The sequence below is a fragment of the Plecotus auritus genome (genome assembly GCF_963455305.1).
Source record: "Plecotus auritus genome assembly, chromosome: 1".
In the NCBI taxonomy this organism is placed as follows: Eukaryota; Metazoa; Chordata; class Mammalia; order Chiroptera; family Vespertilionidae; genus Plecotus; species Plecotus auritus.
The window spans coordinates 54,761,259-54,785,042 of NC_137770.1; the positions used below are offsets into that span (position 1 = coordinate 54,761,259).

At 37.1% G+C, this 23,784-nt stretch overlaps 1 protein-coding gene across 2 annotated transcripts in view; it reads left to right on the forward strand.

The window, feature by feature from the left end:
* The window catches only part of ICE2 (interactor of little elongation complex ELL subunit 2), a 79,705-nt gene that overhangs the window by 24,835 nt on the left and 31,086 nt on the right, over positions 1-23,784 (forward strand). For both annotated transcript variants that reach the window (XM_080687270.1, XM_080687271.1), the window contains exons 6-11: positions 5,417-5,554; positions 6,334-6,450; positions 6,620-6,779; positions 10,039-10,220; positions 17,352-18,351; positions 19,066-19,241. In XM_080687270.1, coding sequence (XP_080543396.1) covers positions 5,417-5,554; positions 6,334-6,450; positions 6,620-6,779; positions 10,039-10,220; positions 17,352-18,351; positions 19,066-19,241 — 1,773 coding nt within the window. The remainder of the gene's footprint in view (positions 1-5,416; positions 5,555-6,333; positions 6,451-6,619; positions 6,780-10,038; positions 10,221-17,351; positions 18,352-19,065; positions 19,242-23,784) is intronic.

Below are 23,784 nucleotides of genomic sequence, written 5' to 3' on the forward strand. Positions count from 1 at the left end.
TTAAAAATTAAAACATAATAAGGTAAAATCAAATGAGGAAAAAAGAAAAAAATTAGTTTCTCAAGTAAAAGATGAAAAAATAAAAAATGTGCAGTGGTGAAGGTCATTCACTTCCTCTACTGTTCTGTTTGGCATGCCTGTTTCCTTTCTGGTAGGCAGGACAGTATTGAAGTTCCCTGCATTCCACTGCTCCTCTGTGTTGTAAACCACAGTCCTGATTTTCCAGCAGGCAGTATTTCTTTGTTTCTTAGACTCCTTTATTTTTATTTACACAAGAGTCAATTTGTGATTCAACCCCTGGGTGGCAGTGTTTCTGGATTGACCTCCAGGGCTATAAGTCCTCTCGCTAGTATTTAGATTTTGTTTTCCCTGTCGCACTTAATACTGGTTTGGGAGAATGGACTGCCCCAAAGCTGGTCCTCTGATCATTACTCCCTGCTCTGATCCCCAGGTTCCAAAAAAACAACTTTCCCCTGCAGTCTCTGAGAGTGTCCCCAATTGGGTGATCTTATGTACTGGGCTTAGTAATCAAAAGCAGGGATTTGAAGAGAAAAAAGGATCCAGAGTAAGTGTGTGAACTCGCGACTTTTACCCTCTGGCACTGCGCACAATTCTGTGAATGTCTCTGGCACTAAGCAGCCGGCACACTGTTAAAATTTCAGGCTGCCTTTTTGCGCCCAGTCTAGCTATGGGTTGCTTTTTAGAGTTCCCTTCTGCTAGCAGCCCTGCGGATCCCCTTCCACATTCACAGATCACGCTAGCCCCAAGGCTGCGGATTTTGTGGGGCGCTGACTTCTTCGGAACCTCTAGCTCCTGTTGTGTGCATTTCTCTCTCCAGCCTGGATCGCAGACCTCATCTTTTCCTAGGCGTATTCTGACCTTTCTGTGAGAAGGTGCAGAGCTCCACTGAGTCTGCGTATTCGCCCTGCTTGAGATCTGATGTTCCTGGGTTCGCAGCTGTTCCCTGGGTGGTGGTGGTGTAGATTCCCGGGATGTATAGGCTTCCGATAACAACCACTCTCCCCTTCAAGATGGCGCAGTCTCTGCGTCAGAGCTGGTTGCTCTGGAAGAGATTTCAGCAGCAGTGGAGGCTGCCAGGTCAGGGGAACCTGGTCCGGCAATCCCCCACAGTCCCTTGGAGTATAGCTGTCTCTCACCCACAAATATACACTTCCAGTGCGACCACACCCTCTCCTTTCATTCTCTCACTCACACACTATCTTGAAGTTTGCCTTCCGGTGGGCAGCCATCTTCCAATGCTCTCTTTTTTTAAAACCTAACTATATTACTATTTTACACATTGTTTTATTTATCTAAAAATATTTACTTTTTTGTATTTTCATTTATTATTTTTCTAATCTACAATCTGAGATCCTCTTCATTATTCCTGAAATACTGTATGTTCTACTTGTTTCTTGAGGAAGGTCTCTTGATGCTAATCCTTATTTTAATCTGGAAGTATTTTTATTTTGCTCTCATTCTAGTAAGATAGTTTTATTCTATGCATAATTGTAAGTTGACAGTTTGCTTTGTTACTCAACATTTGAAAATAAAATTTTACTTTTTTTGGTTTATTTTATTGCTGTTGAAAAGTGTTATCTGTTTGAAGTCATTTCTTTTAAGGAATATGTCTTTTCTCCCTGGCCATTCTTTATATTTGGTGTTTTACAGTTTCATTGCAATTTTTTTTTATTTTGTCTTCTTTATTTTATTTCCCATCACCATTATGGCCCCCATACCCTCTTCCATCTCCACCTCCCTCCTGTTCCCCCCCGCCAGTTGCCAACTTGTCCATGTTCGTGAGTTCTTTCTCTGTGTGTGTGTGTGTTTTGCTTTTTTGCTCAATCCCTCCACATGCCCTCCTCCCTCCCACTAGAACTGTGCTTGCTCTCTATCTATAATGCAATGTGCTTTTTCCAAAATCCTACTTGGTTCATTGTTTTTATTTTATATGGAAACTTATATCCTTCTTTAGTTTTGGAAAATTCCCAGCCATTTTCAATTATTGCTTCTCCTTCATTTTCTCAACTCTGTCTTTCTGGGATTCCCAATTGTAAGCTAGACCTCAGTCTGTCTTCAGTTTCTCTTTTTTTCTGTTGTGATAAAATATACATAACAAATTTACCATTTTGTCCATTTTTAAGGACAGTTAAATGGCATTAAATATATTTACACTGTTGTGAGTATATTTCTATCCTCTATCTCAGTGGTTAGCAAACTCATTAGTCAACAGAGCCAAGTATCAACAGTACAATGATTGAAATTTCTTTTGACAGCCCAATTTTTTAAACTTAAACTTCTTCTAACGCCACTTCTTCAAAATAGACTCGCCCAGGCCGTGGTATTTTGTGGAAGAGCCACACTCAAGGGGCCAAAGAGCTACATGTGGCTTGCAAGCCGCAGTTTGCCAACCATGGCCTATCTCCAGAACTTTCTTTCTTCCCAAACTGAAACTCTGTACTCATAAAATAAAGTCATTATCTCCCCGCGCCCCACCCCCCCAGCTCCTACTTTTAGTCTCTGAATTTGTCTACTTCAGGTGCTCCCATATGAATGGAATCATATAGCATTTCTTTTTGTTACTGGCTTATTTTAATTAGCATAATGTCTGTAAGAATCATATGTGTTGTAACATGTATCTGAATTTTCTTCATTCTTAAGACTGAATAAATATTCCATTGTATGTGTATGAGCAACTTATTTATCCATTAACCCATTGATGGACACTTTGGTCGTTTCTACCTTTTGTGTCTTGTAAATAATGCTAATGTGAACGTGGATGTATCTGTTTTTCAAGGATTAAATATACTATGCTCATGTTCAGCTCCCTACCTAATCTTAGAACTTGTTGACACAATTGCCCTCAAGCAACCTCACCTTTCATGAGTTTCCTAACTTCTCACTGCTCCTGTATATCTTCGCTCTAGGTGTTTGGGTTTTATTTATTTATGGTCCTTGGAGATTCTCCTTGCTTTTTTATCAATACCAGCAATGCATACAAATTTTTTGTTGTAATTTATCCAGGACCCAGTATTATTTAGATAGGAGTGCTCTTCAAGGTATCTATTCAACCATACTGCCAAAAGTAGTATCTATTAAATTTTAAGTTTCAAATATATAGGATACCCAGATAGATTGGATACTACTCAGCCATAAAAAGTGATGAAATAGTCTTTGTAACAACGTGGATGGATCTTGACAGTATCAGGCTAAGTGAAATAAGCTAGATGGAAAAGGATGAGACCCATATGATTCCACTCACATGTGGAATATAGAACAGAAAGCAACAAACAAATGCATACACACAGATGCAACATTCTAGTGGTTACTAGAGGGGAAGGGCAGGGGGGAGAAGAAATAAAGGGATTAAGTATATGGTAATAGAAGTAGACTAGACTCTGGGTGATGAGCACACAGTGCAATATACAGACATTGTATTTATAGAATTGTATACCTGAAACTTACATTATTAACCAGTGTTACCCCAATGAATTTAATTAAAAAAAAATGTATTGATACCATTATTTTTTGGCCCAAAATAAAATTTAGAGAGATGGTCATTTTCACCTTTCTTGGTAATGGTAAATCTGTATTGTGTGCATGGATGTGTTTTTGATGTATTTAACTTTCAACTTATTTATTTCTAATTATTCATATAACTGCTTCTATTTCAGTAAAGTGTGTTGACTGTCAACCTATGAACCAGGAGGTTATGGTTCGATTCCTGGTCAGGGCACATGACTTGTTGTAGGCTCAATCCCCAGTGTGGGGCATGTAGGAAGCAGCCCTGATCAATGATTCTCTCTCATCATTGATGTTTCTGTCTCTCTCCCTTTCCCTTCCTCTCAAATCAATAAAAATATATTAAAAAATAATAATAACATTCAGTAGATGAATTATGGGAAACAACCTGAGTCTCTTAACCTTCTTCATTCACTCTTAGCTGTTTTTCAAAGACAAATTAGTAGTTAAAAAACCTTTTTAGTTAAATAATGTTTCTTTAGTTGCTTAATGCCTACCAGTTGTGAAATGCCTTTAATAATATATAATGTATGGAGTATAGGAAGAAAACTGTCTTAGATTTTCCTTTGACTCTTTCTCTTACCATAATTACTGAATTTAGGGCAACTCAGGTAAAAGCACTGTGGCATCCAGCAGTTTTACCATGAAAAAGTGCTAATAAACATCTAGCCAGAATAGTCTCTATCTCACGTAGTGAGTATATATTGCTTTCCTTTGCATGTTCAAATTCTTGCAAATACTGCCCTAGGATGGGAACGTTAGGGAGAAGGGGGGCGGGTAACTAGTGAAAGTTAACTAATATTATAAATGAAGAACAAAATCTTATGCTGATCTGAGTTTGCAGTTGACTAAGGTTTTTAAAAATAGAACTTTTCCATGTTAACCTGTATCAGCCTTAGTTGCAAGTAATATTCTGAATTAAATATTAAGGCCAGTACTGAAAAGCAGGAATGCGGGGGAGGGGAATGTGAAAGATAGCTGGGAGAGAAGATTAGGAGGGGAAGAAGGGTATATGAAACTATAGATGAAAAGATATACTATAGCAAAGTTATTGATTTTGTAGCTTCACATATTTTATGAATGAAGGGAAAGGAGATACACATGTAGTATAAGGAAATGCTTATTGCTAAGAGCTTTTGTGATGTAAAGTATATTATGTAAGTCTCAGATTAGGTTAATTGATAAGAGGAAAAAATACGTGGAAGATAATGTCTTTGTATTTATAAAATTATAACTCCTCCCCACCACCCAAAACTGCTCTGCTCCTTTGAGTTATCTGCATGTTATTACAAGTGGCATATATTCTGCTTGGGTAAAGCTGTGAGTTTTATTTCCTTCCTGATTATATTTCCTGGTAAGTTATTAATATTTTGAAAACAGTTTGGAGAGAAAAAAATATTCCATATTTGAATTAGTTACAACATATCTCATTTACTTTTTAGAGTGCAGATTAGAATGACATATAAGACAACTACTTCATTAATTCCTGTGCTTGGGAATCTTTTAAGAATATTAAACTTATTTCTAATTATTCATAAAACTGCTTCTATTGTAAAGTGTATTGACATTTTCATGTGGCTTTATTTCCTTGACAGTTTCTTAAATAGTATAGAAAATATATCATCTCTATTTCATTTTAAATTTTAATACAATTGCTCATTTTAATATTATCAAATATCAGCATTTTAAGATATTAGGCTTAAAAGAATTGTTATGAAAAATGAGATTACATTAAACAAGGAATACAATATGCTTGGATTGTTAGAAGTTTGAGTAATGAAATGAGGCTAGATTGCCAATGAACAATGATATAATCATATGTAACTAACTTATTTTTGTTGGATTATTAGAGAAGTATAATACAAATGAATTTATTTTGGTTTTTATTTTCTAGCAAATTTTAAAAGCTTGTATCGACCAAGTGAAAAAGTATCCAGAATTCTATACTCTCCATGAAGTCACCAGCTTAATGGGATTCTTCCCATTCAGAACAGAGATGGGATTAAAGTTAGAAAAGACTCTTCTTGCACTGGTAAGGTTTGCCATATGAAAGTATGTGATTATTTTTGTTTGAAACATAATCTGTATTTCACATAGACAACATATGTGTTTGAATTTTGAATAATAATGAGATACAGCTTTATGGATATCAATACTTTATGTTTTTAAAAATGTCACTACCCACTTTATTTCTTGATTTTCTTAGAGTTCTCATCTTACTGAATATAAGCAGGAAGCCTCCTTTTTTTTTTTTTTTTTTTTAAGGGATTTTACACACAATCATATTGGAAGTAAGTGTGTGTGAAGAGGATATTTTAGATTTTCTCCTATACCCTGTGATGATTTGTACTTCATACAATGAGAGGTTAAAGTGGCAGGGAAGATTCCATGGCACCCGTCTCTTCGATCCTTTTTTAAAAATATATATATGGTGGGTGTCAAGCAACAACATGAAAGTCTTGATTTGGCTAGTATGCTCATTGATTAGAGCATCGATGACCTGCTACTGAAGGGTCTTAAGTTCAATTCCGGTGAAGGTCAACCAATCGATGTGTCTCTCTCACATGGGTGTTTCTCTGTCTCTGTCTCTCCCCCTCCTTTCCACTTTGATTAAATATTAATGAAAAAATGTCCTCAGGTGAGGATTAACAACAACAACAACAAAAAAAGACTTAAAGAAGGCTCTAAATTTGACATTTGCATTTAGTAGAATGAAGAATTTTAACTTTAAAATTTCATAAGATGAAAAGATACTTGGTAGAAAAATACATCAAGATTTTTATAATAAGTAATGATTTCATTCTTATTTAGGGTAGTGTGAAGTTTGTGAAAACAGTATTCCCCTCAATGCCTGCAAAATTGCAACTCTCAAAAGATAACATATCTACCAATGAAACACCAGAACAAACAGCTGCAGCTATGCATTACGTAAGTACAAAAGTGGTTTGGGATGGGATCTCTATAAGTAATCTTCTGTACTTCATAAAGTACAGGTAATCTGATTCTTTTAAAGTCTTCTTCAATTTCCTTTTTGTTATTTTAGTAAAGAAATTTCCAATAAGTATAATGAAGTAACAGGGTATATTTTGTTTTTCAGGATATTAGTAAAGATCCAAATGCAGAGAAGCTTGTTTCAAGATATCACCCACAGATAGTTCTAACTAGTCAATCATTGTTTGCCTTATTAAATAATCATGGACCAGACTACAAGGAACAGTGGGAAATTCCAGTCTGTATTCAAGTAATACCTGTTGCAGGTTTGTGATTTGCCATATCAGGTTATGCTCTTAACAGAGGAGTTGGAATGGTTCTATTTCAACTGTCTAAACACAGGTAGTCATTTATCAAATACAAATATCTAAGTTTTGATTTAAGGAGGATATAAGTTTGATACTTACATTCAATAGAACTTTTTAAATAGATAGAGCTGCCACATAATTGACACTCATCTATATATATATAAAAGTCTAAGTGACCTTTATGACGGAATGACCAGTCGACCAGTCGCTATGACATGCACTGACCTGCAGGGGGCAGATGTTTGATGCAGGAGCTGCCCCCTGGTGGTCACTGCACTCCCACAGTCAACCCCCTGTGGCCCCTCCCCCTGGCCAGCTGGCCCCCATTAGCCCCTGGTGCTAAACCATTTGTAGGACCTGCTTCTGAGTAGGGGCTTCATAAGTAGCAGAGCAGCTCCCTTGCTGCAATCTATTGAAAGTCAGTCCTTGACACAAGGGTTTATCTCACTCTTGACCTCTCCCTTCCCTGGGGGCTGCCTGCCTGCTGTGGTGGCGGCGCGGCAGTGAGGGAAGGAGGAGAGAGGGAGGTGGGGAACTGTATGGTTGCGGGGCACTGGCGTCCGGCATTTGTTCCTTCTGCACCTGGCTCGGCGACCATCGCCTCCTCTCCCAACCTCATTGGGGCCTTTGGGCCCTGGGCTGGGACGGGGAACTGGGCGTGGGTGGCAGCGGATGCGGCCCCTTTACCAGGGGTCTGAGGGCCAGCTCTCTCCTTGGGGCCGGCAGCCAACCTCCTGCGGTCCCTCACCCAGCCGGCCAACCACCCCGCGGTCCCTTCCCCTCTCCCGACACCCCCCCTCCCGCCTGTGCATGAATTCATGCACCGGGCCTCTAGTCTAAATATATATATAAAGAGCCAGGATCTGTAACATCCAAAACAACTGAATGGACGACTGAACACCGGAAGTCAGTCCTGCAGTCTGACTGCCAAGGGGGCTGCAGATTAGGTCCGGAGAGAGGCCCAGAGAGAGAAGCAGGGTCTGATCCACAGCCTCCATGGCAGCTGTTGATCAGCCCTTGCCTCTCTTTCTCTCCGGGCCTTGCCAGCAGCTGCGGGAGCTGCTGATCAGCCCCACCTCTCTGATCAGGCCCAGAGATAGGCTTGGAGACGCTGACTGGCATAGAAACTGACCAATCATAACCAAATCTGGGTGAACTGCGAGGAGCCAATGGCTGCCTAGGAGGTGGAGCTTTTGATGCTGACTGGCATAGAAGCCAGCCAATTAGAACTTAATCTGGGTGAAGTGTAAGGAGCCATTGGCTACCTAGGAAGTGGAGCTTTTGACGCTGACTGGCATAGAAACCAACCAATCAGCACCAAATCTGGGTGAAGTGTGAAGGCAGAACTTAAGGTGGGGGCTGAGAAGGGGTTTTAAGGGCAACAGCTGTTTGGTATAAGGTGTAAGAAAGCGGTTCAATTTTTTAATGACCGGTTTGGCAGTATAGTGCATATGACTGGCTATCAGTCCAGATATAGGAATTATTTATTTTTGTCTGCCAAGGGCATATCTTCCTGATGAAAAAGGCTTCTCCCTCCCCCCATTTAAGCAATCCTATCCTATATAATCCATACTACTAAAAGGGTAATATGCTAATTAGACTGGGTCGACTGGCCATCTTCCAGACGACTAACTTCCTTCCGGACAAAGCCATGGTGGTGGGGGCCAAGGAGAGGCCTTTTGGGGTGATCAGGCTGGCAGGGGAGGGCAGTTGGGGGTGAGGTCAGGCCAGCAGGGGAGGGCAGTTTGGGCAACCAGTCCGGCAGGGGAGGGCCGTTGGGGGCGAGATCAGGCCGGCAGGGGAGGGTAGTTGGGGCAAGATCAGGCCAGCAGGGGGTGGCAGTTGGGGGTGAGATCAGGCCGGCAGGGGAGGGCAGTTGGGGGCAACCAGGCCGGCAGGGGAGGGCAGTTGTGGGCAAGATCAGTCTGGCAGGGGAGGGCAGTTAGGGGCGATCAGTCAGGCAGACAGAGGGGTTAGGGGCAATCAGGCAGGCAGGCAGAGGCAGTTATTGGCGATCAGGCAAGCAGGCAGGTGAGTGGTTAGGAGCCAGCAGCCCTGGATTGCAAGAGGGATGTCCAACTGCTGGTTTAGGCCAGCTGTCGGACATCCCCCAAGAGGTCCCCGATTGGAGAGGGTGCAGGCTGGGCTGAGGGAACCCCCTCCCATGCACGAATTTCGTGCAACAGGCCACTAGTCTTATCTATATATATAAAAGCCTAAGTGACTGTTACGACCGGGTGACCAAAAGACTGGCCACTCTGACACTCACTGACCACCAGGGGGCAGATACTCAACACAGGAGCTGCCCCTGGTGGTTAGTGCGCTCCCCAGCCAACCTGCTGAGGGCAGCCAACCTCCCATGGTCCCTCCCCTCAGACTGGGCAAGACAGCCCTGATCGCTGGCCAGGTCGAGGGACCCCACCCATGCACAAATTTGTGCACGGGGCCTCTAGTAAATAAGTTATTAGATCTATAGACCCTGTACTCATGTTGAGGGGTGAGAGGTATTAGAGAAATAATTATGGTTTAGGGTGACTGAAAACACATGAAATGGTGAGATTCTTCTATCTTTTAATGAAATGAAAGGAATGCAATACTTAGTAGACAATCTCAAATGGGTGAGGTTCCAGGACTTACTTACTTGTCTGTTATTGGAATTAAGAATTAAAATAGGTCTATACTTATGAGCATAGGATAATCTGTCTATTGACAGTAAAATTATATTTGCATATAAATTCCTCTGTACAAGGGATTATTCCCCTTCAGTTTTGGTTCATATTTAGTAGCTTTTTCTTATATTCCAGAATTAATATTATTATATGTGACAACATAGTTATAATAAATGAAGGACTATGTCTAATGAAACAAAACTGCAAATGTAATATATTCTCTGTTGTAAAAATGTCATTACATGTTGAAACCATAACCCTATAAGAACTGGGTATTGATGACAGGAAAAGTATGATAATAAAATAAATTCTTTTTAAAAATTATTAGAAAGAAAATATACTTTTCTTGCCAGTCAGATTCTCTGATCCTTAGATCTCTAAGGGATTTTAAAGATATTCTGGTTCAGGGGTGGCAGATGTTTGGTTTTTTGCTTCCACTTTCTTATCCCATGTCTCTTTGTTTAGTGATCTTTCGGTCATACATTCTGGGTTTTTTTCTTAAATATCACTACTAGAAACTAATAACCCCCTTCTGTTTCTGTTTTAAGGTTCAAAACCGGTTAAAGTAATTTATGTTAATTCACCACTTCCCCAAAAGAAAATGACAATGAGAGAGAGAAATCAAATCTTCCATGAAGTTCCATTAAAATTCATGATGTCCAAAAATACATCTTTTCCAATCTCTGCAGTATTTATGGACAAACCAGAAGATTGTATGCCTGAAATGGATGTATGTAATGTTTTTTTTCCTTAAGGGAATGTATTTGTTTATTCTGTTGAAGCTTAAAGTTTTATTACAAGTCTCTAAATCTGGTAGTTACAAATCTAGGCTTTAGATTGAAACTTAAAATTGAACCCCAAGTCATGATAGCCTTTGGGCAACTAATTTAATTTCCCTCAGCCTCTGGTTTTTCTTCTTTTTTTAAAAGAAAGGCAGTACCTGTTTCACAAGATTGTTGTAAGCATTAGATTTGCTATAACAATGTAAAATGCTGAGCACAGTCATTAGTGTGTATGTACTAAAAATTCAGTTAATAATGCTGATAATTATGGTGGTAGTTTTAATTGTTCTCCTTTATATTTAAAAATTTTTAAGTATGAAAAGTAACAGATGAATTGGTACAGAAAGTATTTGGCCAGATTTTTAATCCTTTTCAGTATACTTAGTAGTTGTGTGACCTTAAGGAAGCTACATAATCTCTCTGTGTCTAATTTGCTTATCTGTAAAATGGGTATCATGATATTACCTAACTCATAGTATTATTTGGAATTAAATGAGTTAATATATGTAAAGCATTTAGAACAGTAAAGCACTTGCATTCCAGAAACAATAGCTTTTGTTATTTTGTGTATTTTAAAATATACATGATTATTAAAGTAAGACATTCTGTTTATACTAGACTTTCTTCATTTGTTCCACAAATATTAATTGAGTAGATACTTTTATGTGCACTGAGGATACAGCAGTGAATAAAAAGTCTTTTTTCTCTTAGAGCTTATATCAGTGGTGAGAGGCACAGATAATTAACAAAATAATAGCAAAAAAAGCAGGTAGTGGTAAATGCTATCCAGAAAAGGAGAGTTGGTTAAGGGAAAGAGATAGAAATTGGCGACTATTTTAGATTCATAGTCAAGAAGGTTTTCCCAGAACAGGAAATATGAACAGAGACTTGAATAAAGTGAGAGAACAAACACAATTAGAAAGTAAAAAAGAAAAATATTTTTCTTATTACTAAGAGTTCATACTATTTCAAGGATATTGGCTTTTTGTCTTTTATATTTGTTTATGTTTTTCTCTGTTTGCCATTTGTCTTTTAATATTTTTATAATATAAGGTCATAGAGCATTTCCAACTTTTCTTAAGTTATTATTTATTTATTTAATTTTTGCATTTTAAAATCTACCTAAAACTTATATTAGTGTGAAGTGAATGTCAGGAAGTAACAAGTATTATGAAGAAACATGAAATAGGTTAAAAGGGATGAAAACTGACGGAGTAACTCTTTTCGTTAACAGCAGACCAGGTTATTTGGATCTTTCTCATTATTGCTGACAACTACACTTGATCTTAGCCAAAAAGCCAAGAAGTGATTATTACTGCTGACAACAACAAAAAAAGCTGGAAAAAATATAAAAACCCTTTCTTAAAATCATCAAAGAGCTAACAAGATAGTAAGGGCTGAGATATCAGAGAAGACCAGAATCCAGGGAGGTGAGGCTGTCACTTAGGGTTATTTTTGCCCTGGATGGTATTGACCAGCTCTGAAGAGGCAACGGAAAATGAACTGTGGTTTTGGCAGCATCAAGTCACAGTTCAGTTTTTCATCAAAGGCCTTAGACCCTGCAGGGCTATACCCCAAAAGTAAGGGTGAACCAGAAATAAATTGGCTTTCTCAGAGGTTGTAGCCTGAGTTTTCAGGCCTTGAACTTGGATTCAGATGGTTTTGGATTACTGGTGTCTCTAGACACTTCGCAAAAGCAAATGAAAATAATTCTTAGAGGAACATAATATCATTTTGAGCCTCAAATAGTTTCTGTGAGTAACTTTTAAAAATATAGATAACTAGAAACAGGAGGAGAAACAATGACCAAACAAACGGATTCACATAAGTGGGTCTTAGAATTATCCATCAAAAACTGTTAGTCAATTCTGTTTAATTTTACAACAAAGAAAGTAATACTTGAAAATTTTAGTGAGGAACTGGAAACTTTTAAAAGCTATAACAGCCTAGCTGGTGTGGCTCAGTGGTTGAGCAGTGACCTATGAACCAGAAGGTCATGGTTTGATTCCCAGTCAGAGCACATGCCAGAATTTGGGGCTCAATCCCCAGGAGAGGGAGTGCAGGAGGCAGCCAATCACTGATTATCTCTCATCCATGTTTCTAAGTCTCTCTCTCCTTTCCTCTCTGAAGTCAATAAAAAAACACTATATAACAGATTATTTTCCTTGTGCCTAAAGAACATTCATTGGAGGAGGTCTGAATTTTGGGCTATAACAGATTTGAAAAAGAACTAAATAAAAATTTTAAAACTGAAAAATACAGTAATTACAGTTAAGAATTCTATAAATGAGTTATAAGCACATTAGATAAAGCTGAAAAGAGAATCAATAAACTGGAAGATGAGTCTGAGAAGACTATCCATATTGTAACACAGACAACAAAAAGATAAAAAACTATAGAAAATAAGGCAAGAGATAGAGAAGATATAATGAGAATGTCTAATATGTGTAGTTACACCCAGAAGGATGGTGTAAAAGAGACATTGGGACCAAATCAATACTTGGAGACAAAGAAAAAACTCTTAAAAGATCTCAGAGAAACAAAAGGCACATTACCTATACAGCACTGAGAGTTAAACTGGCAAATAACTCTCAACAGCAACAATGGAACCAGAAGCCATTGGAATAATACTGTGCTAAAAGAATATAACCCATTTACTAAAATTCTCTAACCAAATTAAACAGATATTTTACATTAATTATTGAGTTTGCTACCAGCAGACCCCCTCTAATGGATGTTCTTTAGGCACAAGAAAAATAATCCAGGTGGAAGGAGGAATGAAGAATAACAAAAGTGAAAATAATATGTATAGACTCTAATTTGTAGGTGATTGCATGGGCACTCAAGAAGTTATTAGTAAGAGATTTCTGAGATGACCGGGGCCCTAAGAACTTTAGATACTGACCAGCCAAAGTCCCTTCCAAGGCAAAAGCCTTTGTTCAGGAGAAATTACAGGTAGTAGAGTCCATATTAAGCAGAACAAGGGCATTAAAGATAAAGAAAAGAAGTTTTCAGATAACTAATTGTAGGTGAAGGAAATAGAGGAACCAGATCTCAGACTGTGCTCAAGATTCACACACATACACACGAACCTACATATATGCAGACTTTGTGGTAACAGAGAAGCATGAGCTTAGAGCCATGAAGCTAAGAAAGCTGTCCTGGCGTACAGGATTGTTCTTCCATAGCAGCAAGAAAAACCATCACATTGAAACATGAAGAACAGAAGAAGCTTGTTGATGGAAGCTCTTACAAAGCATTAGAGGGGGAAAAACATATTGTTATAACATTTCTACAGTGAAGATGTATCCACAAAAGCTGAACACTGTATTCTTCCTAAAAAACTCACTTCTAGAAATGTAGCTCAGAAGTACCCTGAAAAGAACAAAATGTATGTGCAATCTATTCATTGCAGTACTATTTCTAGTAGCAAAAGATTGGAAGCAATGCACATGTGTACAGGTATTAAATAAATGGTACATTTTCAATAGCATACTAAGCAGCTATTAAAAAGAATGAAAGAAGCCTTAAATATGCCGCTATAGTGACATTCAAGAAATATTGTTAAGTGAGACAGGCAAGGAAGAGAACATTTTTTGTAATAGGCTACTTTTTATTTAAGTAAGAAGGAAATATAAAATCCATGATTGGCCAAACGTAGGTTTACAGTTGTGAGTACACAAAATCAGAGTAAAGAAAATCCACACAATGAAGAATACAGTTAAACTAATGAAAATGGTTAATTGGAGGAGGGATGGAACAAAGCAGAGGAGGTAGGATTATCAACTAGATTTCTCTGAATGTTCTTTGTTTTATACTTTTAACTGAGCCATATAAATGTTTTACATGTCTATAAAACAAATTTTAAAATGTTATAAAAGCCAATCAAAGCTGAAGTGAAACAAATGAACCAACCCACTGTATACCAAGTTAGTGCTTTAACCAGTCAGAGAAGAATTATTTTAAGTGATTGAAACTTAGTAAATTGATTGTTACAGCCCTAAAGATTCATATCCTAAATTCAGAAAGAACTGCCAAAAAATCTTAAACTGCATTTAGTAGTCATATTGTTAAGAATGATATTGCTGTTTTTATTTTGAACACATCAGATAATACAATAAAACAAATAAGTAGTAATTATATTTATATTAGAAATCAAGAATTCCTAATATAATGCCAAGCAATGAAGTTAGGTAAAACTCTATAATAATATAGGAATTGTATCAAAAAGATGCCAACTTGAAGGGTTTTCTATTGGACAGAGATGTGTCAGTTTAACTATGACAAAGGATGACTGCAATGGATTGAAACATGAAATATGTTAAAATCTATAAATTCATAATGATACTTTACAAAAAGTGCTAGTCATCTTTGGAGAATGCTAATGCATAAAGTCGTTATTCTGAAAACTGATTTTTAAAAATAAAGTATTTGTTTTGCCTTTCCAGTACAAACTATATATCAGGGTAATGAAAGAATATTACTGTCATTATTTTGTAGCTCTTAATGAAATAGTGAATCTAGGCAGTGATCCTCATTAGTGACTGCTAAAATCATTAGAAGATCAATGAGGAATTTTATAATGGATAGATTAACTTGATGAAACTTGATGAACCAACAAATCAATTGTAATGCCACAAGAAGAAAGATAACCAGACATCGTTAAGCTTCCTGATTGAAGCAGAAATATACAGTACCATAAATATTCAGCTTAAAAAATTATACCTGAATCCGATCAAACTATTAGATCATTTTAATAGGAAATTCTAAAACTATATGAATGATACCAGAGGGATGCAAAAGTTAAAATCTAAAATGGGAATTTTGTCCATGGCTAGGTAGGTTATTTTGTTAGAGCTTTGTTCCAACACACCAAGGTTGTGGGTTCAATTCTTGGTCAGGGCACATACAAGAATCAACCAGTGAATGCACAAATAAGTGGAACAACAAATCAGCGTTTCTCTCTCTAATCAATTTAAAAAATGGAAATTTTTACAGACTAATCTGGTTTCTTCTCTAAGTATCTGGCAGATGTGGGAGTTGGCAGAGTATGGGGAGAGGCATTTGACAAAGAAAATTGAGAGATGTGTCAACCAAATGCAATATAGAGATTTTGGTTGGATACTGATTTCAATAAATAATTGTAAAAAAACATCACACTGGGAAATTTTAACACTTGATTAAATATTTTATGACTTTAAGGAAGAATCCTTTTATAGCTACATGCTAAAGTATTTACAGATAAATAAGATTTTTAATTTTATCTAAATCCTGTTGGGGTGAGAATTGTTTTTCAATTCATTAATTTTTTATTTTATATTAAATTTTTTATTTTATTATTATATTATGTATTGCAAAGGCTATGAATGATACTTCTGATTTTTAATGTCTAATTTAGTGTTCTAATTTTTGTTGCTTTTAAAGTATTTTATAATTATCATTAGTTAATATCTGGAGTGTTTGTTCATTTCCAAGTGCTTGGGTTTATTTGTTTATATTTTTCTTAATGATTTTGTTTTCCTCTAAACAGAGAGTAAGACCTTAGCAAATTGTGCTTTGTGCTATATTGATGTTTTCTTTGTGTATTAACTTATAGTCCATCTTTGGAAATGCCCCTTGGAATCTTGGGAGGGAAAAGGTATATCTCTGTAGTCTATACGTATGTTTTCAGTCATTCATCTATATTTGTTTCAATCCTTTAATATTATTTATACTTTCTATTGTTACATACTTAGTGACATATACAATTATGTTTCTGTCAAATTTTCCTTTTATTTTTAAGTTTGGACTACATATTTTGATAGGTTAGGCATGTCACAATTTATGACCAGACCATTATCTATTCGTCATCAATTTCCTCTTTTTTTAATATAGGATTTCTTTTTCTGTCTAATGCTTTGCATTGAATTCTGTGTTGTCTAACACTTAATATTGCTATTCCTTCTCTCTTTATTTCTTGATATTATGCCCTGTGGGTTTGTTGTTTTTTTTTTTACCTCTGTGAAAGAATGCTTTATATAAATAACAGTTTATTTTTTTACTAGATCTAGTAGTTTTTTTTTAATTTTATTAAGATCTACCTTTACTGAGAAGCTATTTACTATGTGCCAGGGACTATGTGAAGTAACTTTCTATATACAATTTTTCATTTACTCCTTAGAACAAATCCAAGAAGATGACCCTGTTACCACTATTTTAATGATGAAGAAATTAAGGCCCAGAAAGGTTAAAAGAACTTACACAGGTTGATTTACTCACTATCTGATTGCTGTCAGACTTTCTTTCTCAAAACCTAAGCTGTAAGGCTAATGGGTGTACATAGCCCAGCCTGTAACCAAATACCCATGGTCTTTCTTTAACATGCTATGCTAGATTAAGGAGAGATCTGCTGCTGCTTGGGGAAGAGGACCATTTATTCCTGAATAAATTAAATCTGTAATGCTTCCATTACCAAAATAGTACATGAAAAACTATAGTTTCAGTGGCTTCATGTCCCAGAATACAAAAAAAATCATGTCCTGTCCATTTCTCCCTCCTCCTGTTACTGAGATTCATTTTCCCTGAGTACATGTAGGAAGAAAGTCACTGATTGATGCACCCGACTCAGAGGCTGGCAACCCTTCACCAGCTGCATTAGAGAGCAGCTTCCTCACAGTGACAAAGAGGCTTTTCTCCTGTCAGCTAAGTCCAGGTGTCTGTCTCTACAAGCGTGTGTGGAACGGGTGTGAATGAAAATCTGCTTCCTTCCTATTTGGCTCCATGTCTTCTTTGTGGTCCTGTCTACTTTTTGATTAGTGGAAATTCCTCTTGGGATGTGGTAGTTCACAAATATTTCCCATTTCCTGTGTTGATAACAGCTTCACAAATTTGTGTTTCATCAACATTTCAATGGGAATGTAAGGTTAAATAAATTAGTTGATAGTCATTTATTGTCATTCTTAAGCAAGAACCCTTCAAAGCCATTAGACTTTCTGCTTTTAAAGAGCATGAACTATGTATGTGAGGAGTAGGGGCATTAAGAGATAGATGAGGTGTGGCCTGGAACTTTTGCTAATAGTTTACCAATATATTTTCTTAAGATGTCTCATGAAGTTAATGACTGCCGAAAAATTGAAACCCTTGAAAATTTGGATCTGGATTTTGATGATGATGTCACAGAACTTGAAACTTTTGGAGTAACCACCACCAAACCATCAAAGTCCCCAAGTCCAGCAAGCACTTCCACAGTACCCAACATGCCAGAGGCTCCCAGAGCCCCCAGTGCAGCAACCACACCTGTGGCACCAGCTGCACCAGTAGACATTTCTGCTCATTCTAGAAGTTTAGCTCAGATTCTAATGGAACAGTTGCAAAAGGAGAAACAGCTGGTGACTGGTATGGACGGTGGTCCTGAAGAGTGTAAAAATAAAGGTGATGAGGGAGTTGTACCATGTGCTGAGAAGGTATCAGATAATTCTGACAAACCTCTGGTGCAAGATGGTGACTTGCAAACATCTGATGCGCTACAGTTAGGAAGTTCTGTGGAAATGGAAACCTCTAATAAAAATGATATGGCTGCTGATACAGTGTGTGCTGATGAAAGACTAAATATTCTAGAGAGTACTGACAATTCAAAGGAAAAGACTGTTACATCAGAAGCAGAGAAAACTGAGGATGTAATCCTTTGCCATAGTGATACAGATGAAGACTGTTTAATCATTGATACAGAGTGTCAAAAGAATAGTATGGGAAAGACAGCTGATGTGGGTTCTAACTTAAATTCTAAACCAGCCAGCCCGAATTCTTCCTCAGGACAGGCTTCTGTAGGAAACCAGACTAATACTACTTGTAGTCCTGAAGAGTCCTGTGTTTTAAAAAAACCTATCAAACGGGTATATAAAAAATTTGACCCAGTTGGGGAAATTTTAAAAATGCAAGATGAACTCTTAAAGCCAGTTTCCAGAAAAATACCTGAATTGCCTTTAATGAATACAGAAAATTCTAAACAACCTCCTGTTTCCGAGCAACCCTCTGCTCCTTCAGATGCCACTACTTGGCCAAAAACTGCATGGACCTCTGCATTTCAGAAGCCAAAAGGACGTAAGTAAATATTTACAAAAAACTTTGTATTTACTCTTGCCTGTACCTTATCCTTCAGTTCTTTTCCTTCATTCCTTCACTTTCTCTTTGTATTAACTTATTTAAAATCTTTATATAGTCATTGATATTTCACTTCATTTTTAATCTACTTACCAGTATTTTAACTTCCAAACCTTCTCTCTAAATATGTACCCAAAGTTGTATAGATTTTGTACCCTATGTTTATCCAACATGTGCAGTGGCTACTAAGCTATAGGCAATGTAGTTTGCCAAACTGAAGGGAAACTGCATAAAAATCATAAACATCTATTAATCCAAAATGTATTTCTTCTTGGTATTGGATTGCAGTTTTGTACTTTGACATTTTGTGAAATAGATATAAAGCTGCACTTCAGCTCTGCCTAGGTTAGGAATAAGACTTTTTTTAAACTTCTTCTCATTTCATATATTGTCTCACTAATTTATACTTTGCCTAGGAATAGTTAAGATAGTAGTTAAAAGAAAGAGAACTGTAAAGCTTCGATTTCAGGTTTTGCTGCAGTCCCAATAAACATAAACAGAAATGGTACTAGTGTTAAGGTGTACTCAGAGGAAATAGAAAGTTAAAGTTGATAGAAATTTAAAAGTAGATCATTGAATTGTTTTATCTTGGATTATGATGAATAACCGACTAATGTCTTTTAAAATAAAAATGAGATATAATTATTTTTAAAGGATTGCCATATGAACTTCAGGACTATGTTGAAGATACATCAGAATATGTAGCTCCTCAGGAAGGAAATTTTGTTTACAAGTTATTTAGCCTGCAAGACCTGTTGTTACTTGTACGATGCAGTGTCCAGAGGATAGAGACCAGACCACGTTCTAAAAAACGGAAGAAAATCAGAAGAGTAAGTTGTTACTTGTGGAGTTGGGATGTAGTAGCCCAAGTAAATAATCTTCAAATATCTAACATGGCATTGTTGTGAAGTTTAATTTTAAGTTGTTGATCACTCTTATAGTAGTTTTTCCAGGTTGAATTTTTAGTAAAATACTGAAAACATTTTTAATAAGTGAAAGTGCTTAATTAAATATAATTAGTCATGAATGCTGATAATGTTCTTGCATTAAATGTATAAACTTTGTGAATAATGGCCCCATCATAGATTTAACTGAGACTGGCACATATTTTCCTGCTTTCTCTGTGAATTTGGATTTCCATTATGACATACTAGAGGCCCAGTGCATGAAATTCATGCACAGGTAGGGTCCGTAGGCCTGACCAGTGATCAGGGCCGATTGGGGCCTTCTGGTTGCCGGCTGGGGCCTTCCTTCCAGCTGCCAGGCAGGCGGGGCCTTCCTTCGTTCCACACCACCCCCTGGTGGTCAGGACATGTCATAGTGAGCGATCGAACTCTTGGTGGTCTCCTGCTCAAACTCCTGTGGGGATAATTTGCATATTAGGCTTTTATATATATAGATTCTCTCTCTCTCTCTCCCTCTCTCTCTCTCTCTTTCTCTCTCTCTCTCACTTTGTCCAAATTGTGAAAGGTGGGCTTTCACACACATTTGAAAAGTCTTGTCAGGATTGTTAGAAGGCCATATGTCTTCCTTTCTTTTTCCCCTCTTGTTTCTTTCAGGTTTGATATCAATATTTTCCTTAATTAAAAAACTTTTTAGTACAATTTGAGTAATTGGCTCTTTCAACAGTTTTCTGTATTTGATATTTGAAATTATCTTCCAGATTAGTTTGATTTGTGTGTGTGACCACAGAATTCTGGTAAATAAAGAGGAGCTTCTATGTTATAATTGATTAAGAAATAATGAAGTCTCTAATTTTTTTAAGATAATTTTTTCTTTTGTGTACATTTGTCATAGTTTACATCTTAAAAGTTTTAATGTCTGTCTCATGCTGTCTAACCTACCACCCAATAACAATCTTCAATGATCACTCTATAATGTCAGTGTGCTTTGGAGCTAGGGATTAAGATGAATTAAGAATTGTCATGTTCCAGCATTGATCCTTATAGATCAGTCATATTAAGAAATAACTGAAAGAAAGAAAATTAAAGTGTCAACCTTTTTAAGCTAATAGCAACAGGGTCTATCATGAAAACACTCTAAAGCTAACTGCGGGATTTGGGTGTATACTTTGTCCACCGGAATCCAATGGACTTGGTGGATCTTTTGCTTGATGATATTTTATCCTTTGTTAAACTTAAGAAAGGTCACAAATAAATTATTAAATTCCTAATTCTCATAATTGAGTTTTCATCACTATTTCAGACTTGAAATTGAAAGCAAATGATTTTTTAATTAATTGCATGAGGCAGTTTTGTATGTTTTTTTAATAAGAGAAAGTCAGGAATGGCAAAGGACTATACATTGAACACTGATATTCTCTGTATTAAAAAATTTTACTTTATTTGCTAATTTTCCTGTTTTATATGTATTTTACTATGATCAATTTAATGGCCAGAGCATGAACATCTTAAATATATATAGTGTCAGTGCTATGGATTAAATTTTCAAGGTTTTATATCTTTCATTCTTACTTACTGTCTTTGATTTATTTGGGAGATAACCTCTTTTCTTTCACTTTCTACCCTATGAACCCATACATACTACTTTGTAGTGATCTGACAGCTTACAGCACGCAAACATTGATGGCCAGTGTCTCTTAAGTAAGAATAGCCTAGGGATGTTTTGGATATTTATTTAATTTCTGAAGACATTGTCATTCATTTTTGTAAATGTAAAAACAAAACTTTATATGAGAGATTCCACCCTTCATAAAAATATATCAAAATATATCCAAAGAATATCTGGATAGCCTTATATTTCTGATTGTATCAAACCCAGAGTAAAAGTTAAAAATTTTCAGTGAATAGTTATCTTATGGTACCAGTCATTGTATGTAATAGTTTAGTACATATTGTTTAAATCCTTAGCAAAATGTGTTCCCCTTGGAATCATGTCTCTCTGTTTCTCCCAAATGTTGTATACCATAGAAACTCAATAAATAGGTACTGAGTAAATGAGAAAACTTGAGGGGTGAAAAAGGAGGGAGGTGTTGATAAGAAAGGTAATTTAGGGAAGTTGAGGCTTTAGTTTGAGACATTTTAGAGTGGTACTGTTTACAACTAGGTTAGAATCTTCCTCATTAATAGTCACTATTTAAAAATCAACTTGTTTAGATAAAGCTTTAAAATATGTTATAGAAGTTTCTACAAACTCTGATGTCCAAAAACCTCATTTCTCTTTTATTTTCCTTTGGGTTTTCAATGTTCTGTTATAATAGTTGAGATTTTAATTTCCAATATCATTTGTCCTTTCTCGTCAAAATGCTGCTTAATAAGAACTGCACATTAGAGAACTTAAAACAGCAGCCAGTCTTAAATGATGGAATGAAATAAAGAGAGCTAATTTGGACCACAAGATGAAGCAAGAACTTACTGAGTTATACCCATAGTCATGAAATCCACACCAAGTAACTTTGAATGATTTGATATTATCTGTCTCAGTTGACCAAATTTCCTAAGAGATATATTCTAAAATAATTCAAAAACTTAGATCCAATTATTTTGTAATTTATATTAGTATTCTAGGGTGAGGAAAAAAGATATTGAAGGTGCTTGAATAGAATGAATCCAGTGGGATCAGTGTGAAGAAATAGCTTTGAAGTATCTATTTAGAAATGTATGTGAAAGTTCAAAAGGTTTATGTGAAAAATTGGAAGACAGAGAACCAAGAAAAGCTTTCACTTGGGGAAAATAGGAACTACTTATCAAGGGAGAAAGGAAATACTAGATTTAATTTTTATAGTTAGTAAACTTTGCACTTAAACTTTCACTTTAATTTTGGAATACTAATAAAATATTCAGACTTTCTTTCCTGTGGCTTCCTGGAGATGGCAGTAGAATACATATAGAATTTAAAACCAGAATCAGATATGGCAGTTATTAACAAAGAAAATCCTCCGAAGTATCCAAGTACTTTCTTTTCAGAAACAGTAATATTTTCTTATTTTAAAAAAATCTTAACTCTGTTATCTAGTCATGATTCAGAAAGGGGTCTTCTTAATCAGTTGCTCTTTTCCTAACCCTGCTGTAAACTGGCTATGTGTCCTTGAGCAAATGCCTTAGCCCTTTGGGACTTCTTTTTTTTAAAATCCTCACCTGAGGATATGTTTGTTGATTTGAGATACAGAGAGAAACATCGACGTGAGAGAGAAACATCGATCGATTGCCTCTCATACATGCCCTGACCAGGGATCAAACTCACAACCTAGATGTGTGCTCTGACTGGGAATCAAACCCACAACATTTTGGTATATAAGTAGGTGCTCCAATCAACTGAGCCACCTGGATCTTCATTTCTTTATCTCTAGCTACTATTTGCAACCATAAATAATTTTAAATGCAGATTGCCCATTGCTAAAGAATTATCCTGTATAATAAAAGCCTAATATACAAATTGACCAAACGGCGGAACGACTGATGGGTGGGGTGGTGGGACTGGTGAGCGGGCGGCGCCAGGCCAGCCAAGGTGGGTGCCAGCAAGCAGAGGGAGCAGACGGCGATCAGGGGGCGGCGGCGATCAGTGGCGGCAGAGGGGTGATCGGGGGGGCTTGGCCGGCCCACCGGTCACCTCCCGGAGGGAGCGGGCCTAAGCCGTCAGTCAGACATCCCCTGAAGGCTCCCAGACTGCGGGAGGGCGCAGGCCAGGCTGAGGGACCCACCACCCAGTGCAAGAATTTTCATGCACTGGGCCTCTAGTCCTATATAATAAAAGTGTAGTGTGCAAATTATCCCCTTGACTGGAGTTCTTTCGGAAGTTCGACCAGGGGGGCGAGGCTGGCCAGGGGGAGGGCGGGAGGCCCCGGCAGGCCAGCAGTGGCAGCAGGTGGCTGGGGGAAGGGAGGGAGTCCCTGGCCAATGCAGTGGCAGATGGCCAGGGGAGGGGAGAGAGGCCCCAGCTGGCCAGCGGCAGTGGCAGGCGGCCGAGGGAAGGGAGACAGTACCCAGCCGGCATCTGGCAGCCCCTAGGGACTCCACCAGTGCACGAATTTCATGCACTGAACCTCTAGTTATACATTAAAATGCTGTTAACAATAAAATTAAATCGAGGGGCCTTATTACTCAAAGTTTGGTCCCTGAAATAACAGCTTTTTAAAAATGCAAAACCTTAATCTTCACCTCAGATTCTACAATTTAATAAGATCACCAGGTTATTCCTATGCACATTGAAATTTAGGAAATACTACTTTAGAGTTTTATAACATTCATGTTATCATATAGTCATATAAATCAAACCTCCAAACTTGATGTTAACAGAAATTTTACTGGATTTGAATTGTTCTTACCACCACTGTTGTGCAAGCTCATTAAAATGCCCACTTTGTGAAAATCAGGAATTCTGAAACATTTATGAAATATTTTCAAGTATATAAAT